The sequence below is a fragment of the Erpetoichthys calabaricus genome, chromosome 17 (assembly GCF_900747795.2).
Source record: "Erpetoichthys calabaricus chromosome 17, fErpCal1.3, whole genome shotgun sequence".
NCBI classification, from domain to species: domain Eukaryota; kingdom Metazoa; phylum Chordata; class Cladistia; order Polypteriformes; family Polypteridae; genus Erpetoichthys; species Erpetoichthys calabaricus.
In genome coordinates, this window is record NC_041410.2 from 50,023,637 (window position 1) to 50,040,983 (window position 17,347).

Here is a 17,347-nt window from a genome sequence, read left to right on the forward strand (position 1 = left end):
ATCCATATGAGTCATTTTTGGTACGGCTATCAGGTGAGCACCACATTTTGTTATGTATTTCTTTTTGTTGAAAGTACTGTGTGCCGATACGTAGATTATTCGTACCACAGAGGAGTAGGAGATGTTTGCTGTTATTGATTGTTTGTGTTGCCGATCCATGTGATCCTATTACATGTTCCAATCTGTCATGAACATTACTATATACAGTATGTATATTCATGTTGCCAGGTCATCATCGTCTTAACATGTCTTTTTTGTAATCGTGCAGTGAGGCTTCACCTGTCATCAGGACGCATTAAGACAACAATCATCCAAGTATATTTGAAACTGAAAAATCTTCTATAAATATAACAGTTGTAGGTGAACATGACTGTGTTAATTTCAAGGTGTATTTCATATTGTGTGTGAGGTCTCACTGAAATAAATAAATGAAGAAATCATTAAATAAATACTTAAAGAAACTAAGATCAAAAACATATTTAGTGACATATTAAACTGTTTATACTGTCATATAACTTTGTCATGTTTAGTTATTGTTACATTTCACTATACATTTATCTGTGTATTTTTTGGATTTTGTCCAGAGTATTCCCCCATACAGATTAACTTGAAAGTTGGCAAGTTGTATTTCATTGCTTTATAGCTATTTAAGTTTACAGGTGTTTGTCCTTTATTAATTTTTTAGTATATGTAAGTCCAAGAGCATTAATTATTTTCTTTCTTTCTTTTTTTAGTATTCTAAGATCTGGTGAAACTAACAGGGAACTCATCCTTTGATGCAGTGTAATATGTGGTGTCTTACGATGAAATACATCCCAAAGTCTTGGCTTCCCATGGAATGGACAGATATCCATCCATCCATCCATCTTCTAACCCGCTGAATCCGAACACAGGGTCACGGGGGTCTGCTGGAGCCAATCCCAGCCAACACAGGGCACAAGGCAGGAAACAATCCTGGGCAGGGTGCCAACCCACCGCAGGACACACACAAACACACCAAGCACACACTAAGATATGAATTAAACAATTCCTGAAATACAGATGGACTGCAATCATGTCTGCCTGTGATGCATTTACAGAACACGTGTGGAAGCCTGGTGAATGCAAGAACTGTTTCAGACCAAAAAGCCTACATCGCCAAACAGGAGTTAATACAGGAAAAGCTGACCAGCACCAAAAGCAGCGCAAGGTTTCTGCATCAGATACAGTTGGGAGCCGCCCTAGCCATGTCAACAACTACCACAATGTGAGCAGTGCTGGACAAACTGGCACGTCTAGTCATTTCAGGCCTCCAGTAGCAAAGAAGCCTACTATAGCCGTTAAACCAACAATGGCACTTTGCACCACAGCTTTGGAGCTTCAGGGTAGCCATGGATTTGAGCATCCAAATTCCAGAAGCTCTGCATTCACAGTTTGGAATCAAAATTTAGTGAACTGTAAAAGGCCAAGGGGAACAAACAATAATGTATTGTTAGATAGGGAGGAAGAGCACAAAGAATGCAGTTTTCAGACCTGTCAATCTCCAGGCAGCAGCAGTAGTAATAATAATAATGGATTAACAGAGGTATTAAAGGAGATTGTGTGTCTTGGGTCTGGTCCTGGGTCCAGTTCAGGTTCCAGCTCTTTAGATGTTTTCTTGGGGCGCATCAACAGCTGCTACAAGCGTTCACTTGAGCGGGGTCTTCTAGCATCAAGTTGTTTGACAATGGGAAGGAATAGTGATGTGGGAATGAATGAGGGTGACAAGAAAAAGGTGTCTGTTAGTGGTAGCACTGAGGTTATCAGTAAAGAAGGTGGACGATTTTGCTACTCTGACTTTTCCAGTGAAGGGGAAGAAGATGATGAAGATGAAAGTGAAGAAGAGAAGGGGGCTGAGCATGAAAGCTGGGATGAGAGTGATGAAGAGCTATTGGCCATGAATATTCGAATGAGGGGTCAACCTCGTTTTGCCTGTTTTAGAGCTGCCACACTTTCACCTGTAAGATTTAGTACTGAAAGAAAGTGGAGCACTGTGCCACTTCGCAACGTTTCTTTGCAGCGCATTCTTGCTGTGGATTATGATGATAGTTACGATGAAATCTTAAATGGATACCCATCTGAAGGAGCCAATGGTGGTATGCTTCTTAATAGCCCACATTCTACTCAAGACAGCCTTTTCTTTTCTAATTCAGAATCTGGAACATCTCCTGAAACCTCTTCATCTCTGCCCGAAGGTTCACTCCCTACACCCACTAGTCCTGGCAATCTAAGTAATAATTTCCCAGCTTTTGGGACTGCCATAAATTTACAAACACATCACACTAGCAATAACGATAACGAACAACTTAATCTAGGAACAAAGCCTGCAAAACAGACTGTAGTCGACCAGCATAAAACTGTGCTGGCTGTAAGACTGGAGGAGCAAAGGATTGGGCAGCATACAGATGGTGGTGTGTTGAAAAATTGTCTCCCACCTCAGGCCCTTCCTGATCAGATAGTGACAATCAGTTTCAATCCAACTGAAGAGCAGGCCAATCCTTATCGTGTTGTTAGTCTAGAGCAACCAACAATGTGTAAGCCTTACACTGTTGTTGATGTTTCCGGTTCAATGGGTGAAAAAAGTAACTGTGGCAAGCAAAACCTGGCATCCAAAGCATTAACATCACCAACTTCTCTTACGCTGAACTCAACTCCATTGTCTCCACAGAGTCCCCCTCTAAACTCGCCCACAATGGTTCCTAAACAAGTTTCTTCAACAGATGGGAACTCATCACCAAATAAAGCGAAAAATATCTCCTATCAGGAGGTGTGGACTTCGAGTTCCAGTCCCCAACAAAATATGTCAAAGATAAAGTCATGTAGAGACATAAATACAGTTGATTATTTGGGAGGATTAACTGTGCCTTCCAGGTCCAGTGCTCACAAATCAGCACCTACCTCCCCTACAATGTGCACCTCTTCTTCTAATAAGACAGTTCCAATTAAATCCTCAAATCTGTCTGAAATTAAATTCAATAGCTACAACAATGCAGGTATGCCCCCGTTTCCCATTATCATCCGCGATGAGCCTGCATATGCAGGTGGCACTAAAAATGCAGTTAAAGTACCAATTCTAATCAACCCGAGTGCTTATGATAATCTTGCTGTTTACAAAAGCTTTCTTGGTTTGAGAGGTGAACTTCCTTTAAAGAAGGATGGGAGAAACAGAGTGAGTAGTCATGCTTATGAGGAAATAGGACCTTCAGAGAGCAATCCATCCACGCCATCCTTTCAATCAATAGCAAAACCTGAGAATGTCGATACAGAGAAAAAAGAAGAGATAAAAGACCAGACAAGCCCTTCTATACAGACAGCTGCAGGACTAGAAACAAGTGCAGGAATTGTTTTTGAAAATCCTGCTGCATGTAGTGCCTTAGTATCTGAGTTAGTCCAAAAGACAAATACAGTACCCCTTTCTGTTAAAGAGGGTGTAGTGCAAGCGAACACTGGAACAGTCCACCGAGAAAAAGCCAGCACTGTTCTCTTTCAGACTGTTACCACAATCCAGCCTCCCCAGTCTCCACCAGAGTCTCCAATAAAAGAAAATAATGCCTGCCACATTGGTGAAATCTGTGAGCTACTGACAAATGCGAGCATTGAAACAGTAGAGCGACCAAAGACCTCACACACTCTGGTAGATGGGATTTTTGGTAAAAGAAAGCAAGTTTCAACACCAGGTTCATCACTCGTAAGTGCCAAAGTAGATCCTGCTGCCCCATTTCCCCCACCCCGATCCACCTCCTCTCCATATCATGCCAATAAACTGCTACAGAGACATTTTGGCAACTGGTCAAAGACTGGAGTAAATGGAGATGGCCCCTCTTCACCAAGTGCAGGCACATCAACATCTGGTATAGGGGAAGGGAGGCAGACAGTTTCAGAAACACCTAAAGCCAAACGGTGGATCTCTTTTAAGAGTTTTTTCCACAGGAGGAAGAATGAAGAAGAATGCCAAAAGAAGGACAAACTTGAGCCAGAAAAAGGAAAACTTGTTGGGCTTGATGGTACCATTATACACATGTTGCCACCACCTCCTGTACAGCAGCATAATTGGTTTACAGAAGCCAAGACTGATGATCCCAACCAGAAACCTACTATTATCTTCACTTGCAAACCAAGATTAAATCATGAAGGGGACCTGCCAAAGAATGATGTGTTGTTACAGGAAGACAGAGCTGTAAACGAAAAGCAGACATCTGAGGGCCTGAAACACAAAGCTGATGACCAGCCTGGCCAAGGCCATCCATCAAAGAATGTTGTCAGGTAAGTTTGCATCAGTCTGAATTGAGAATTGGATCTGGTCTAGTATAGTTTACTCTTTGTATACCATAGAGTTTGATTTTTGTAACCTTATTGAAGACTATTCACGAAGAAACTATTCAAATAGTGTTAGAACGAAGTGTTGACTGTTTGGTTTGAATATGAAATTTGCTTGCTCTTTTCACAGTTTTTTATTTCTTAAACTTGTTGGGCTTACACTAATAAGACTTTTATGAAGCATTAATTAATTAGACAGTTAATGACTGATCCAAGCAAATTTAATTTTTGTTTCATCATATCAACTGATAAAATTTCCACGCTAGATATGGTTTTAGTTTCCCATTTAGGCAACTTTTGGTTTTAACCATTATTACTCTTTTTCGTTTGTGAGTCTCAAATCTTTATGGAACATATTTAAAACCGGACCACTGTTAAAATCTGTCCACGTGTATTTTGACTGTGTAAGCCCCTGGTAGTTTGTAGGACATGTAATCAAGAGAATTATGTCTGCTCAGGATATTCTGTGTCCGCTTGTGTTCATCCCTGCAGCATAGTGCATCACATCTACTAAAGCCAATGTCGCATTATGAGACTTTTTGTTATGGGATATGTTAGATTTGCCGCTTCCAATCTTGTTGCTGCACCATCTCAAATTTATATGACTGAAAATTGTAGGCCATGTCACATTTACTGAGTGCAAATCTCCCAACATAGTCATGCCCACAACATTTTCTAATAGCCAGTAGTGTGTTTTCTGATGGAGCTGACACTGTACGAAGAGGTAACAGCTCTAACAAGTTCAACAGCAATCTCTTCCCTTATTTATTTTTCCATTCTGTTATGTAAAATAGAAGACATCAGACAGACAAGCTTCTCTTCTGTTAGTGAGGTCCACAGCTCCCGAGTTGCTTGACCGAACCGGTGCTGTAATGGTGGTGTGTAAAGAGTTAATAGCTGTGGTGCTTTCAGCTGCACTCTTGGCCCTTATTTTGTTTTTTTTGTTTTTTTCTCCATTCTGGTTTAGTACATAAAGCATGAGATATCAGACAGATGAGCTTCTCTTCTATTTCTGAGGTGTAAAACACATGTTCCTAATTCCTCATGGCTACATTCTATGCATTATATTTGTGGATGTGCATTCATTGGTTGTCAGCTCTTCTGTGTGTACAACCCACTCCTTCAACTAGCGAGAAAATCAAATAGGTTTGATTTTATCATAGCTAGTCACAGACTATTTGGTCTCAGTTGTTAGGTATGTCACATTAGGTGATCACCTTCATAGGAGTATGCCGCCGACAGTCTCCTGCTGGATAAGATTATGTAATTGAAGGCTACGACTGAAAATCGTTGGAAAAGTCGTCTGATGTGACTTGGGCTTAACCTGTAGTTAGAATAGAAACTGGCTACTCATAATGACCCAACAAGAAAAAGTGAAAATTTGTGCCATGCTGCCATAAAGCATTTTAATGTTTAGCATGATGCCAATGATGTGAAAGTCTTATGAAGTAGAGTATAGCACACACTCTGCTACTGCCACTCTGCTACACAGGTGTCATGAATGGCTATTCCTCTTTGGCTTACCTAACTGCTACCATTGAATTGCTAGATTTTGCCTTTTATGTTGTCTTGATAGAACAAATATTTGTAAATGTGGTGTGTGATCCATTACTAACGCATTCACATTTCTTTTTTTTTTTTTTTAAATATACTCAAGTACCATCCAGTCGTGACATATGTTAAATCAGGTGTAGATGAAAATAGTTTGCTTTATCTACAAATGCTTGTTTGTGTCTGGGCTCTCGCTCAAATTTTATGTGCTCACAATATTTTTTTTTACTCAATGCTGCTTTAGGTCCCGTGGCTGCTGCTAGCTTTCCTAACTAAAAATTTGAAAAGCTGATAAAGAGGGAATGCAGTTTTATGAGAGATGTAAGGCAGAATATACGATTTTAATAAGCAAAGAAGTACTGGTGTGTGCCTAGTTTGTAAAGAAAATGTAGCAGTAGCTGTTTGTTAACAAATTCTGGAATGCAGTAGGTGTATAAAGTGTGATTTTTGGCGCTCAATAAAGCTTGAGTTTGTTACTTCTACACCTGGCCCAAAAGCAAAATGGGATTGTTGTAGCAAGGGTTCTTCAAAGAAGAGCAGGATCTCAAACAAACTATTTCCTACCAATATAAATTTCTGCATTGTCGCATATTTTTCAGAGTGATTTTGTTTAGAACGTTGAAGTTGATTTAGTATGTAGTGCATCATTTAATAGAAATGGTGACACAAACATTTTTGTATATTTTATCCCTTTGGTTTACAAGTATATCAAAAATGTTATCTTGAGATTTGAAAAAAAGATTACTGCCAACTGTGAAATCGGACCAGTTAAAGAGGTAACTGAAGTCAGCTGAAATATCTTCTTAACAGTCAGGACCAACTTAGGCCAGTCCTGTCTATTTGAATCTGACCCTTACCATTAGAGTAAAGTTGCCAAGGTAAAAAGGCTGTTTATGTCTCAGATTGCAGAAAGTAATAAAGCCATTTCTAAAGTTCTGGATCTGTTCCAAACCATGTATTGTCCAAAAGCTGAAATGAGAAAACCTTGGTAAAGGAACTCTGTCCCCCTAGAGCTGCAATGGAGAAGGCTTGATCACTGAAAGTCTAACGTCTGGTTTGGCGGATAGCACTTGCATGCGTCAGCTTAATATTGGGGGAAAATTAAATGTCATAATTTAGCTACAAAAATATACATGATAAATAATTAGTATTGCTAGAGCTAAATGCAGCAGAAAAGCCAGCGTGTTTCAAAGGATGTAACATGCCAGCAGCATTGAATCAAAGTAATTATCTTTCAAAAGAAATCATCTACCTGTTGTCAAGTGTACAAGCTGTGCATTTCAGAAGACTACTTGTATATAAAGATGTACTCATTAGCATTCAAAGCATATAATATTGGTTTATTGATCATTTAAAAACATGCCTAGTGTACACATACAGGTATGTAGGTACAACTCAATAAAAACAAAATTGATTTACCTGATTTGCAGACTGTCACACAGACAACATCATATCAACATAGCTGTCATTCACAAAATAAAAAGAGACAAAAGTGTTGAGTAAGGAGTTCCAACGCCATAGCACTTAAAATGAGGCTGTGTGAAAATGACAGGACCAACCACTCAAACTGGATTGGACAACAACACTTTGTGCGTTAATTCTGGCAATTCCATTACCATATGCAGGCTTTGTTCCTAGATTAAGTTTGAAGACTGAACCTAAAAAGGGGGTATTTCCCAGTATTGACATGTGTACTAAAATATATTAGATACAAGTTTCTAGCTTCTGTGGTTTTTATATTTATGCGTATTCTGCTATCAAGGAATTGCTACCGCTAGAGAACAGTACTACTTTGAAGATTTACAAGTACCTAGTCAACTTGTACCCAAAGCAGTCACCTTTATGTGCCACAGTCAAGAGATGGGCTAATGAACTGAGTTGTCGTAACAAGGTGACTCTCGAGGATGACTCGAGGTCTGGACTGTCTTTGACATTCATGACAGAAAAAGATGTTCCCACCTTGGAATAAATCATGAAAAATAAATAGTCATGGTACATGAAATAGCAGGGATAGTTATGGGGACTAGATTGAAGTCAATTCAATGCAGGGCTTGTGTGCTCTGGTTGTTGACTCCTGAAATGAAACATCACTGCATTCATTGCTTCAAGGAGAATCTCAAGCTGATGAATTCAAACTAATGTGAATTTTGGATACATCACTACAACTTGAAAACAGTTTTATATGATGTATGGCACAGGGATTTCAGGATTTCTGTTACCGGAAGTAAAGTCAGCTTTTTACTCAATCCCAAACACATGCTGTAGAGTTGACGTGGGACTGTATTCTTCATGAAAACACAGGCTTCAATATGATCAAGGCTACATGGACCTTAAGCCCCTGCCCCTACCCCTAACCCTTCCTGTATTGCTTCCCTATCAACAGGAAAGCAGTGCATAGTGCAGTGTAATGATGTGGAGCACCAGGGGGTTTGGAGTTATTCATTGTTTGCTTCTAAACTGTTTTGGTACCAGTACTGAGGTCCAAAAGCTGGTTCTGATACAAAGTCAAAATCTATGTTGTTATTCAACATTTACAGCACTCCCTGTTTGCATCACCATAATGCCCCTCCAATCTACCCTCCCCTCAAACCTCCACTGCATAAGTTTAATCTAGAGTAGTTTTTTTTTTGTTTGTTTTTTTTAGAGGAGATGCAACACCTGCCATATTATCTAGACCCAGTCTGATGGGGTACCTCAGTGGGGCATACTATGCCATTGATGATGACATCAGGTCGATACAGAGGAGTAATTGCTCAAGCAAGACAAAACATTTCATTCTTTGCCACAGAAAAGCAAGATTATTTAAAAATATATGTAAATGAATAAAATTAGTGGTGTTTCTCTTAGGTCATGCATGTTTGCCATTATTCATCGCAGGTGTTCACCATTTGAAACAACGACTGGAAGTGCAAACAACATCATCTTCATCTGTATGTGTTTATTACCCAGAGGTAATGTGTAATAACGGGGAAAGATCAACTGAAAAATACCACATAGTAGCGTCAATCAAAGGAACTTTTTGAAGAGTAGCTCAGTATTCGTCTACCCCAATTCCTGGAACATGTGTTGTAGCAGATCCAGGGTATTCACCCCCAGAGTCTATGAGCCTTATAAGAAACTGTCTAGACTGGCTCATATGTTCACCCTCCCATAAGACTCCAGCTTCAGCTTATAGCCAACAACAGTTTATTCAGCGGTGACACACAGTGAAGTAAAAGCAGTGCTCCTTCTTCGCATCACAGTAAATTAAGTTCTGACTTTGTTTTACAAAGTATTTTGTAATTTAGTATGGTTTGGATTGTATTTTAATGTATACTTGAACAGCTAGTCTAGAAGATGGAAAGCACATCACCATATAACTGACAACATTAAATTTCATAGAATTTAGATTGGAACTATGTTATTCTCATCACAGATGTTTGTTTGCCTTGCCAATCACTAAAAAGAGTGAGTAAAAAGCTTTGAAATTGACAGCTTTGAATTATGTCTCCTTACTCCTCTTCCAGGAAGGGTTATGAGATGTCAATGACATTCAGATGAATTATATCTTAAAATCAGGCCCTGTTTAAATATAATGTACATACAGTGTTATAATTTATATTGCTACTGTAAGGAATTTTTGTTTTACTTATAATACATAAAAATACTACAATATAATTGTGAAATTGTATCCAATAAGATTTATTTTATATTATATTCAGTTGTACAAATACAGTTAGACATAATAATGATGCTCTGGCAAATTTCTTGAAGTCACTGAAGGATTCACTTAGTCTCCAAGTGCATTACTATCTCTGACAATTTTTTGCCTCAAAATGTTTTCAGATATGCTGTTGAACCGTTAATCAACTGTGGGGCTTGAGTAAATCGTAGAGCACTCCCCCTCACTGAAACAGCTGAATATTCAGAAATTGTCAAATAAGAAAGCAAGTATGTATTTCACCATAGGCTCTAGTTGCAAACTATTAAAATCACTGTGTGTCCTTGTATCTAACAGATCATCTTAAAGTGCGTGTTTCTTTCTGTTCCTCTCTGAAGTTCCTTTGGTATGGAAGTGTAACAAATGCAATCAGTATGAACTGTGGATTTAGTGGCCAGATTCCTGAGTGCACCTTTCATGTTTATCATTGGAATGCACTTTAGTTTCAGAGATGTAAGGGCTCTCCTCGTCTTTGATCTGGTATCATCTCCCAGAGGTTAAACAAGCATACTTTAAAAAGAATGGATGGGAGGTACATGTACAATTCTATGAGCATATAGTAGTGATATGCCACTCCATAAACCATTTTAGTCAATCTGGTGATACAACAGTGGTCTTGCTTGAAAGCCCTGATGTCTTTATCTAATTTGCATTTATTTATTTGTTTGTTTGTTTGTTTGTTTGTTTATACAAATAAAGCACCATCCGAACTGTACATGAACAATACAGTATATAAACCGTTCTATGCAAATGTCTTATAAACACTTTTTCACATTTATCTGTGAATCAATATTCCCTAGCTTCATTAATAATATGGCTTTTGCTGCGTCTCTGAATTCCCTACCTCAGAATTTATTATAAATAACATTTCCCATCTTGACTGGTTAGTTAGCCTTTCATAGTGGCAGTGTTTTAACTTGATACAAACAACTAGTAGTGGTTTAAAAGACCTTTCTGTAGTGTAACAAAGGATGCGTTCCCTGTGTGACCAACAGAAGGCACTCTTGTGATGTCCTTAGTCCAACATGCAGTCCAAGACATCAAAATAACATAAAAAGGTGTTTGTTTTTATTGAAAAATAAAAACATTTGGAACTATAAATAACAGAAATAGCTTAAGGCAAAACAATAAGTAACAAACAGTTGTCAATGCAAGCAAAACTGCTATCATCTCTCGTACCTTTTGTATCTCTCACTACTCTAGCCTTTCTATATCCCAACAGTCGAACTCTTACCTTGAATCTCTAACTGACTCCAAACACATTGAGGTCTGGCTGGAGTGAACATTTAACCCACAACCAGGGACTGCTTCCAGGATGAGAGTCGCCCTTGGGAACTCCTGTGGCAGTCCTGTTATAACTCACCATACTGGATGCAGCTGTCTGCAGTTTCCTGGGCCTCAGCCCACACTTGAAGAGCTAGGAAATCCCCAGGTGGTCTGTTCACCACAATACAGAACCACATATACTTTATAGTCTCTCTGCTGCCATCTATTGGAATGGGGATCATCTGTTAAATTGCCATATTCCTATTCTGTGCCTATGGAGCGATGTTCGTTCCATGGGTCCTTTCTAAAACAATGGTTCTCAAGCTCAGTCAGATATCATGTGGCTACAGGAACTTCTGTTTTTGCTTTGATTCATAAACCCAATAAAGCAGGTCAGTATTTTCTAGTTACTGTGTTTTCAGATGAACATACAAATTAAGTTTGGTAAATTCTTCTTAAAAGAAATGGATGTTGCATGTGGATAATTTTTTTTTATGTAACTTGGTTTTTAAGATTTTTATTATGATTTATATTGTACTTTCCTGGTTATTGAAACCATTCGTACTTACTAAGGACAACATTAGCAGATCTGATCCTGAAGTTGTGTCATTTGCCCAGGTGTTTATTCTGTTCACTGTTAGTTAGCATTTTTAAAATACAACTAAGTTAGCAAAAAAGACCACAGAATATTAGATCAATTAGAGGTAAAACGAATCACAGATTTTTTTAAGCTTGTTGGAGCAAATGCCTGCAGCATTGTTGGGTCTCCAAGACTGCATTTGAGAACTACTACTCACAAACATATGTTCTACTGCTCCCCCAGCTTTATCTCATTTGTGTCTTTGTTGCCAGCTGCAATGGCTGACACCACTTTACATTTGGTTTACAGCCATAACATGATAAATATTGCCTTGATTTTTGATTATATTGCCATCTAGGTATACCTTTAGCATTTGTTGCCGGGAAGCAGAAAAATATTTATTGAAGAGGATCTAATTGGACTTATAAAGATGTCTGCTTTAGATGTATTGACAACTCTAAATTATACCCATTTATGTGTTGCTATGAATTAATGTCCCCTTCAGGATTTGTTTGTTTTGTAGCCAGTGTTGCTGGGATTGATGCTAACTTGATATGCCCTTGAATTGATTTAACAGGTTCAGTAACTGAGATAATGAGTGGATTTTCTAAGCAAGCTTTCATTGGCAAAACATCATTACAAAAATCTGATGTTGAACATGATAGGGAAATTCTGTGGTGATGCTGTTATAATTGGCCAAAAACTAGATCTTGTGCACTGAATTATGTGAATTGTACTAAAACCACAAGTGATAGAAAACTGCACATTTCTTGCTTCAGAAGCAAATCCGTACTAGAGAACGATATAAATTAATTCTTGAGTAGTACCAAGACCAGTTCCCATCGTATGTCATAACAATAACAGTCTGCTGAAATCCTTCATTGCAGGACTTCTTTTAAAGATGACCCAAGGTCTATCCTGCCTTCGGCACTGATGACAGAAGACAAGTCTAACATCTTGAAGCAAATCTTAATTGTGAATTGAAGAGTAATTGTGAATGAGGTAGTGGACACTGCTAGCTAGTTGAATCCAGTCATTATGAACAATTAAGGGTGAGGAAGGTCTGTATTTGGGTGATCTGAATGTTGACTTGTGAAGTGAAGTAGCAGTGCATCCAGTATTCCAAAAAGAGTTTGATGCCAGCAATCAAAAAATGGAGGCATGGTTTTTCTCCAACAATGAAGAAATCCAATGCCCAAGCTACTGGAAGTACTCTTTATGATACCAAGGATGTAGTCGATATTGATTTCATTCCTTAAAATGGCAACATAACTTTTCAGTATTTTATTGGTTTGCTTTGGCATTTAAGGCAGTCATTTGGGGGAAAAAAGGAGAAAAAAAGATATTGACCATGACCCTTCAATTTAATAATGCCGCTGTTACACTTTGTGTTGCAAAGGCCGCTGTGCAAAATTGTGTTCTCTGAGAGATGATACACCTATCCTATCCTGTATACTTGATGTGGCTTCAGCAGTGTCCACTCTAAAGGGCTCCCTCCATGGCTCACAGTTTGTCAGTGATGACGTTACCTACAGAAGAGTGGTTGCACAAGTAAAGCAAACATTGTATTTGAGTTGTACATATAAAAAAAGATTTGTGAATGTTATACCAAGTATAATAGAAAGGGTTATGCTGGATTTACTGGTGTTTCTAATATGTTGGGCTAAAATCTTTTTGATTATTCTTAGTATGAAGCTTAAAGAAGAAGATTTCAGTTTTTGTTTGGTCAAAAACAAAATATGCAGGTATTTTAAATTTGAACATGGCTGATTCTGCAATTCACAGCCAACATTTAATAGATGTACATTTGGCACAAGGTACAGCTCTAAATCTTTTGGAACAAGTCTCAACAGGATTTGCATATCTCAACATTATCATTTTTTTTTCAATTTTTATCAGATTTCCTCAGGCTTTTAGAAGCTGAAAGGAAACCGCTTGTATATAGCAAATTTCAGCTACTGCTATGTAGTCTCAATTCAAATGAAGTTGATGATTTAACTCTGCAAACTCCCAAAACAACCTAGCATTATTCTTTTTAATATAGTCCATTATGACCAGGATTGTACATTTTGGGTCTTTGTCCTTTTGGAATTTGAATAATCTTTCTTTTTTATTATATTTGAAGAATGTGAAAAATCTTTCAGGTTCCAGTCTTAAAGACTACAGTAGATTTTCCCGCTGAGTTGATTTCAGTCTTCAGAAATCTTCCACACACTGACAGAGATAAGCACCTGCATGCTACACAACAAGAGAAACTTTATTCTACTTTACACCATTCTTATCAGAACATTTAGTCATTGTGGTCTTTTTGGTGGCCTTTTTCATTTTGATAGATAGATAGATACTTTATTAATCCCAAGGGGAAATTCACATACTCCAGCAGCAGCATACTGATAAAGAAAATATTAATTTAAAGAGTGATAACAATGCTGGTATACAGACAGACAATAACTTTGAATAATGTTAACGTTTACCCCCCCGGGTGGTATTGAAGAGTCACATAGTGGGTGGGGTGGGGGGGAATGATCTCTTCAGTCTGTCAGTGGAGCAGGAAAGTGACAGCAGTCTGTCGCTGAAGCTGCTCCTCTGTCTGGAGATGATACTGTTCAGTGGACCCAGTGGTTCTCCACTATTGATAGGAGCCTGCTCAGTGCCCGTTGCTCTGCCACGGATGTCAAACTGTCCAGCTCTGTGCCTACAATAGAGCCTGCCTTCCTCACCAGTTTGTCCAGGCGTGAGGCATCCCTCTTCTTTATGCTGCCTCCCCAGCACACCACTGCATAGAAGAGGGCGCTCGCCACAACCGTTTGATAGAACATCTGTAGCATCTTATTGCAGATGTTGAAGGACGCCAGCCTTCTAAGGAAGTATAGTCGGCTCTGTCCTTTCTTACACAGAGCATCAATATTGGCAGTCCAGTCAAATTTATCATCCAGCTGCACTCCCAGGTATTTATAGGTCTGCACCCTCTGCATACTTGCTTCTACAGTTTATACTGCACATTGTCACAGTTGTAGCATTTCTTTCTAGAGACGTTTAATATTCTATGTGGGATTTTGAAAATCCTTAATTTTTTCCTCCACTGGCCATTCCATGATTGGTGCTTTTTAAGTTTTCTCATTGCTAGATGTTCTATAAGTATTACCTTGTCGTTTTGATGTAGTTTTTGTCAAGAGCTGTACTAACCAATTGCAGCTTCTTAGAGATGGGTAAATATGACATTCACCCATGGGAAATACCCTTATGGTACAGATGAAGGATTTCATTAAACTAATTGCATAAAAGTAAGCAGTTGCACCCAAGTCTGCTTCAGAATGTATTTGGAAATTAGATGATTCTCATAATTCAGTCATTTCCTGTCTTTAATTTGTAATTTTATTTAGATTGTGTTTACTTAAAGAAACATCGGGACACTGTGGTTTGCTTTGTTTTTTACTTTTGTCTCAATGACTGTGTAGTTATTTTTTTCAGCAGGTTCTCTGTCCTCCTCCTCCATTGTAAATTGTTGAATGTTGCGTTAATCGATTTGTGTGTCCATTCAGAGAGAGTTTTTGTCTGATGTAGTCAGATGGGCTCCAATCCCCAAAATCCTAAAACTAGGTAAAGTGGAATTGTTAAATAAATGAATGTCCAGTTTAGTTTTTATTTTGATATTTTCGGATTGAAAAATGATAAAATAGCAAAATTTCCAGTATAATCAAAAACTTCTTTTTTTAAATGTTGCTCATCTGGCATTATTATATTTAATAGGCACCGTTAAGTAATTGACTCTAAATTTACTATGATTTAAATGGAGCTGACAAGGGTTTTAAGAAACATGAATCAGTTATTACTGTTTATTAATATAGGTGTATATTTTTGCCTCCATATTATCATTGTTGTTGAGTGGACTATCATTGAAGTTTAAATTATGCTTGCACTAAACAAATATAAAGATGATTTACCATATTGGTGTGATAAATTCAGATGGCTACTTTTGAAAAATATGATATATAGTGGAACCTCGGTTCACGACCATAATTCGTTCCAAAACTCTGCCCGTAAACCGATTTGGTCATGAACCAAAGCAATTTCCCCCATAGGATTGTATGTAAATACAATTAATCCGTTCCAGACCGTACGAACTGTATGTAAATATATATATTTTTTTAATTTTTAAGCACAAATAGTTAATTATACCATAGAATGCACAGTGTAATGGTAAACTAAATGTAAAAACATTGAATAACACTGAGAAAACCTTGAACAACAGAGAAAACTAACACTGCAATAGTTCATGCTATAGTGCTAGGAACCGCTCGCTAAAAACACTTTTTTTTAATGAGTTTTAAGCACAGGGAAAAAAATGAACATTTGAAAAATCCGTAATTTAATAAACCACCAAGAAAAGTAACATTGCAACAATGCAGGCTATGAACCGATCACTGTAAACAGAACTGGAAACAAAAACAAGCCTTCTCTACCTTATGCGTCCCTCCCTCTCTCGCTCGCTCGCTTTCTCTCTCTCTTTTGCAAGCCTGGAGCGCCTGTGTGTGTGTCTCTCTAGCGCACTCTTGTGTGTGTGCGTGCCTCTCTCGCTGCTCCTGTGTGTGCGCATCTGTCTCTCTCGCTGCCTGTGTGTGTGCGTGGCTCTATCTCTCTCGCTGCCTGTGTGTGTGCGCAGCTCTATCTCGCTGCCTGTGTGTGTGCGCGGCTCTCTCTCATGCTGCCTGTGTGTGTGTGCGCGGCTCTCTCACGTGCTGCCTGTGTGCGTGCGGCTCTCTCTCGCTGCCTGTGTGTATGCTGCCTCTGTATGTCTGGGTGTGTGTGTGTGTTGCGCGCTCTCGCTCTCTCTCTCTTGCTCGCTGCACAGGAAATACACAGGGAGAGGCTGAACATGTACAAACCGAAAGGGAACCTGGCTTGTTTGTATACCGAGTGTGTGGTCGTGAACCGAGGCAAAAGTTTGGCAAACTTTTTGGTCGTAAACCGATTTGTATGTGTACCGAGATGTTTGTGAACCGAGGTTCCACTGTATACTTAACTAATCTTTTTTAACATAGTACTAAGCTTGTTTAATAGGCATTAAGTAAAGACGCAAACTTGGTGAAAAATCTCTTCATTGTTGAAGTCAGTCTTTTCAAAGTAGATACACATAATTTAAAAGCTGAAAAGATAAATGAGAAAAAAAACAGAATCTTACAGAAGATAAGTCCATCAGCCAATTTGCACTTTTCCCTTTATTCTGCCAAACAGAAAAAATACTTAAACCTGTATAAGAGGGCAATTGAAGAAGTAAGAATAGCTTGTCCACCTTACCTTAACTGGAATGTGCTCTCGCTGTTTGCTGACTTGTAACTCTGAAGATGTTGTACCTAGCCATTAATAAGTTGTTTGTGCACCATCACAGATGTATAACTTGTAAACTTGCATATAATATATGCACAGAGTCTTAAAGCAAAATCTTTTATGATGTCAATATATGCAAGTCTTGTTAGACTGTCGGATGTTTTGTCCATTCCTTGTCTGGCATGTCATACAGATCTGCGTTTTTTAAGTTAGACTTGTTTAAATTGTGTTGCTTTGTGCCATGATTCAGTTTCCCTGTTTATCGTGCTTTTGCTTTTACTGTTAGTAAAGTGGGTTTTTACAATGTGCAAGTGAATAAAAGTGCATTTTTAGCAGAAACTTAAAACTATGAAGTGTGGGTGCTGATCTTATTACAAGGGGCAAACCATCCCACAATTTAGGGCTGGCCACTACAAAGGCACAATCACCCTTCAGCTTCAACCGTGTGCTTGGGATAGTAAGACATAGCTGATCTGAAGACCGCAGCAGCCTGGCTGACAAGTATGGAACAATAAGATCAGCTATGTACAGTGGAGCTGACCCATGTAGGGCTTTAAAAAACAAGCTGTAACTAACTCTCACTCTGT

At 38.5% G+C, this 17,347-nt stretch overlaps 1 protein-coding gene across 2 annotated transcripts in view; it reads left to right on the plus strand.

The window, feature by feature from the left end:
* The window catches only part of peak1 (pseudopodium-enriched atypical kinase 1), a 137,064-nt gene that overhangs the window by 85,424 nt on the left and 34,293 nt on the right, over nt 1–17,347 (plus strand). For both annotated transcript variants that reach the window (XM_051920306.1, XM_051920307.1), the window contains one exon: nt 735–4,281. In XM_051920306.1, the coding sequence (XP_051776266.1) occupies nt 1,055–4,281 (3,227 nt within the window). In that variant the 5' untranslated portion in view covers nt 735–1,054. The remainder of the gene's footprint in view (nt 1–734; nt 4,282–17,347) is intronic.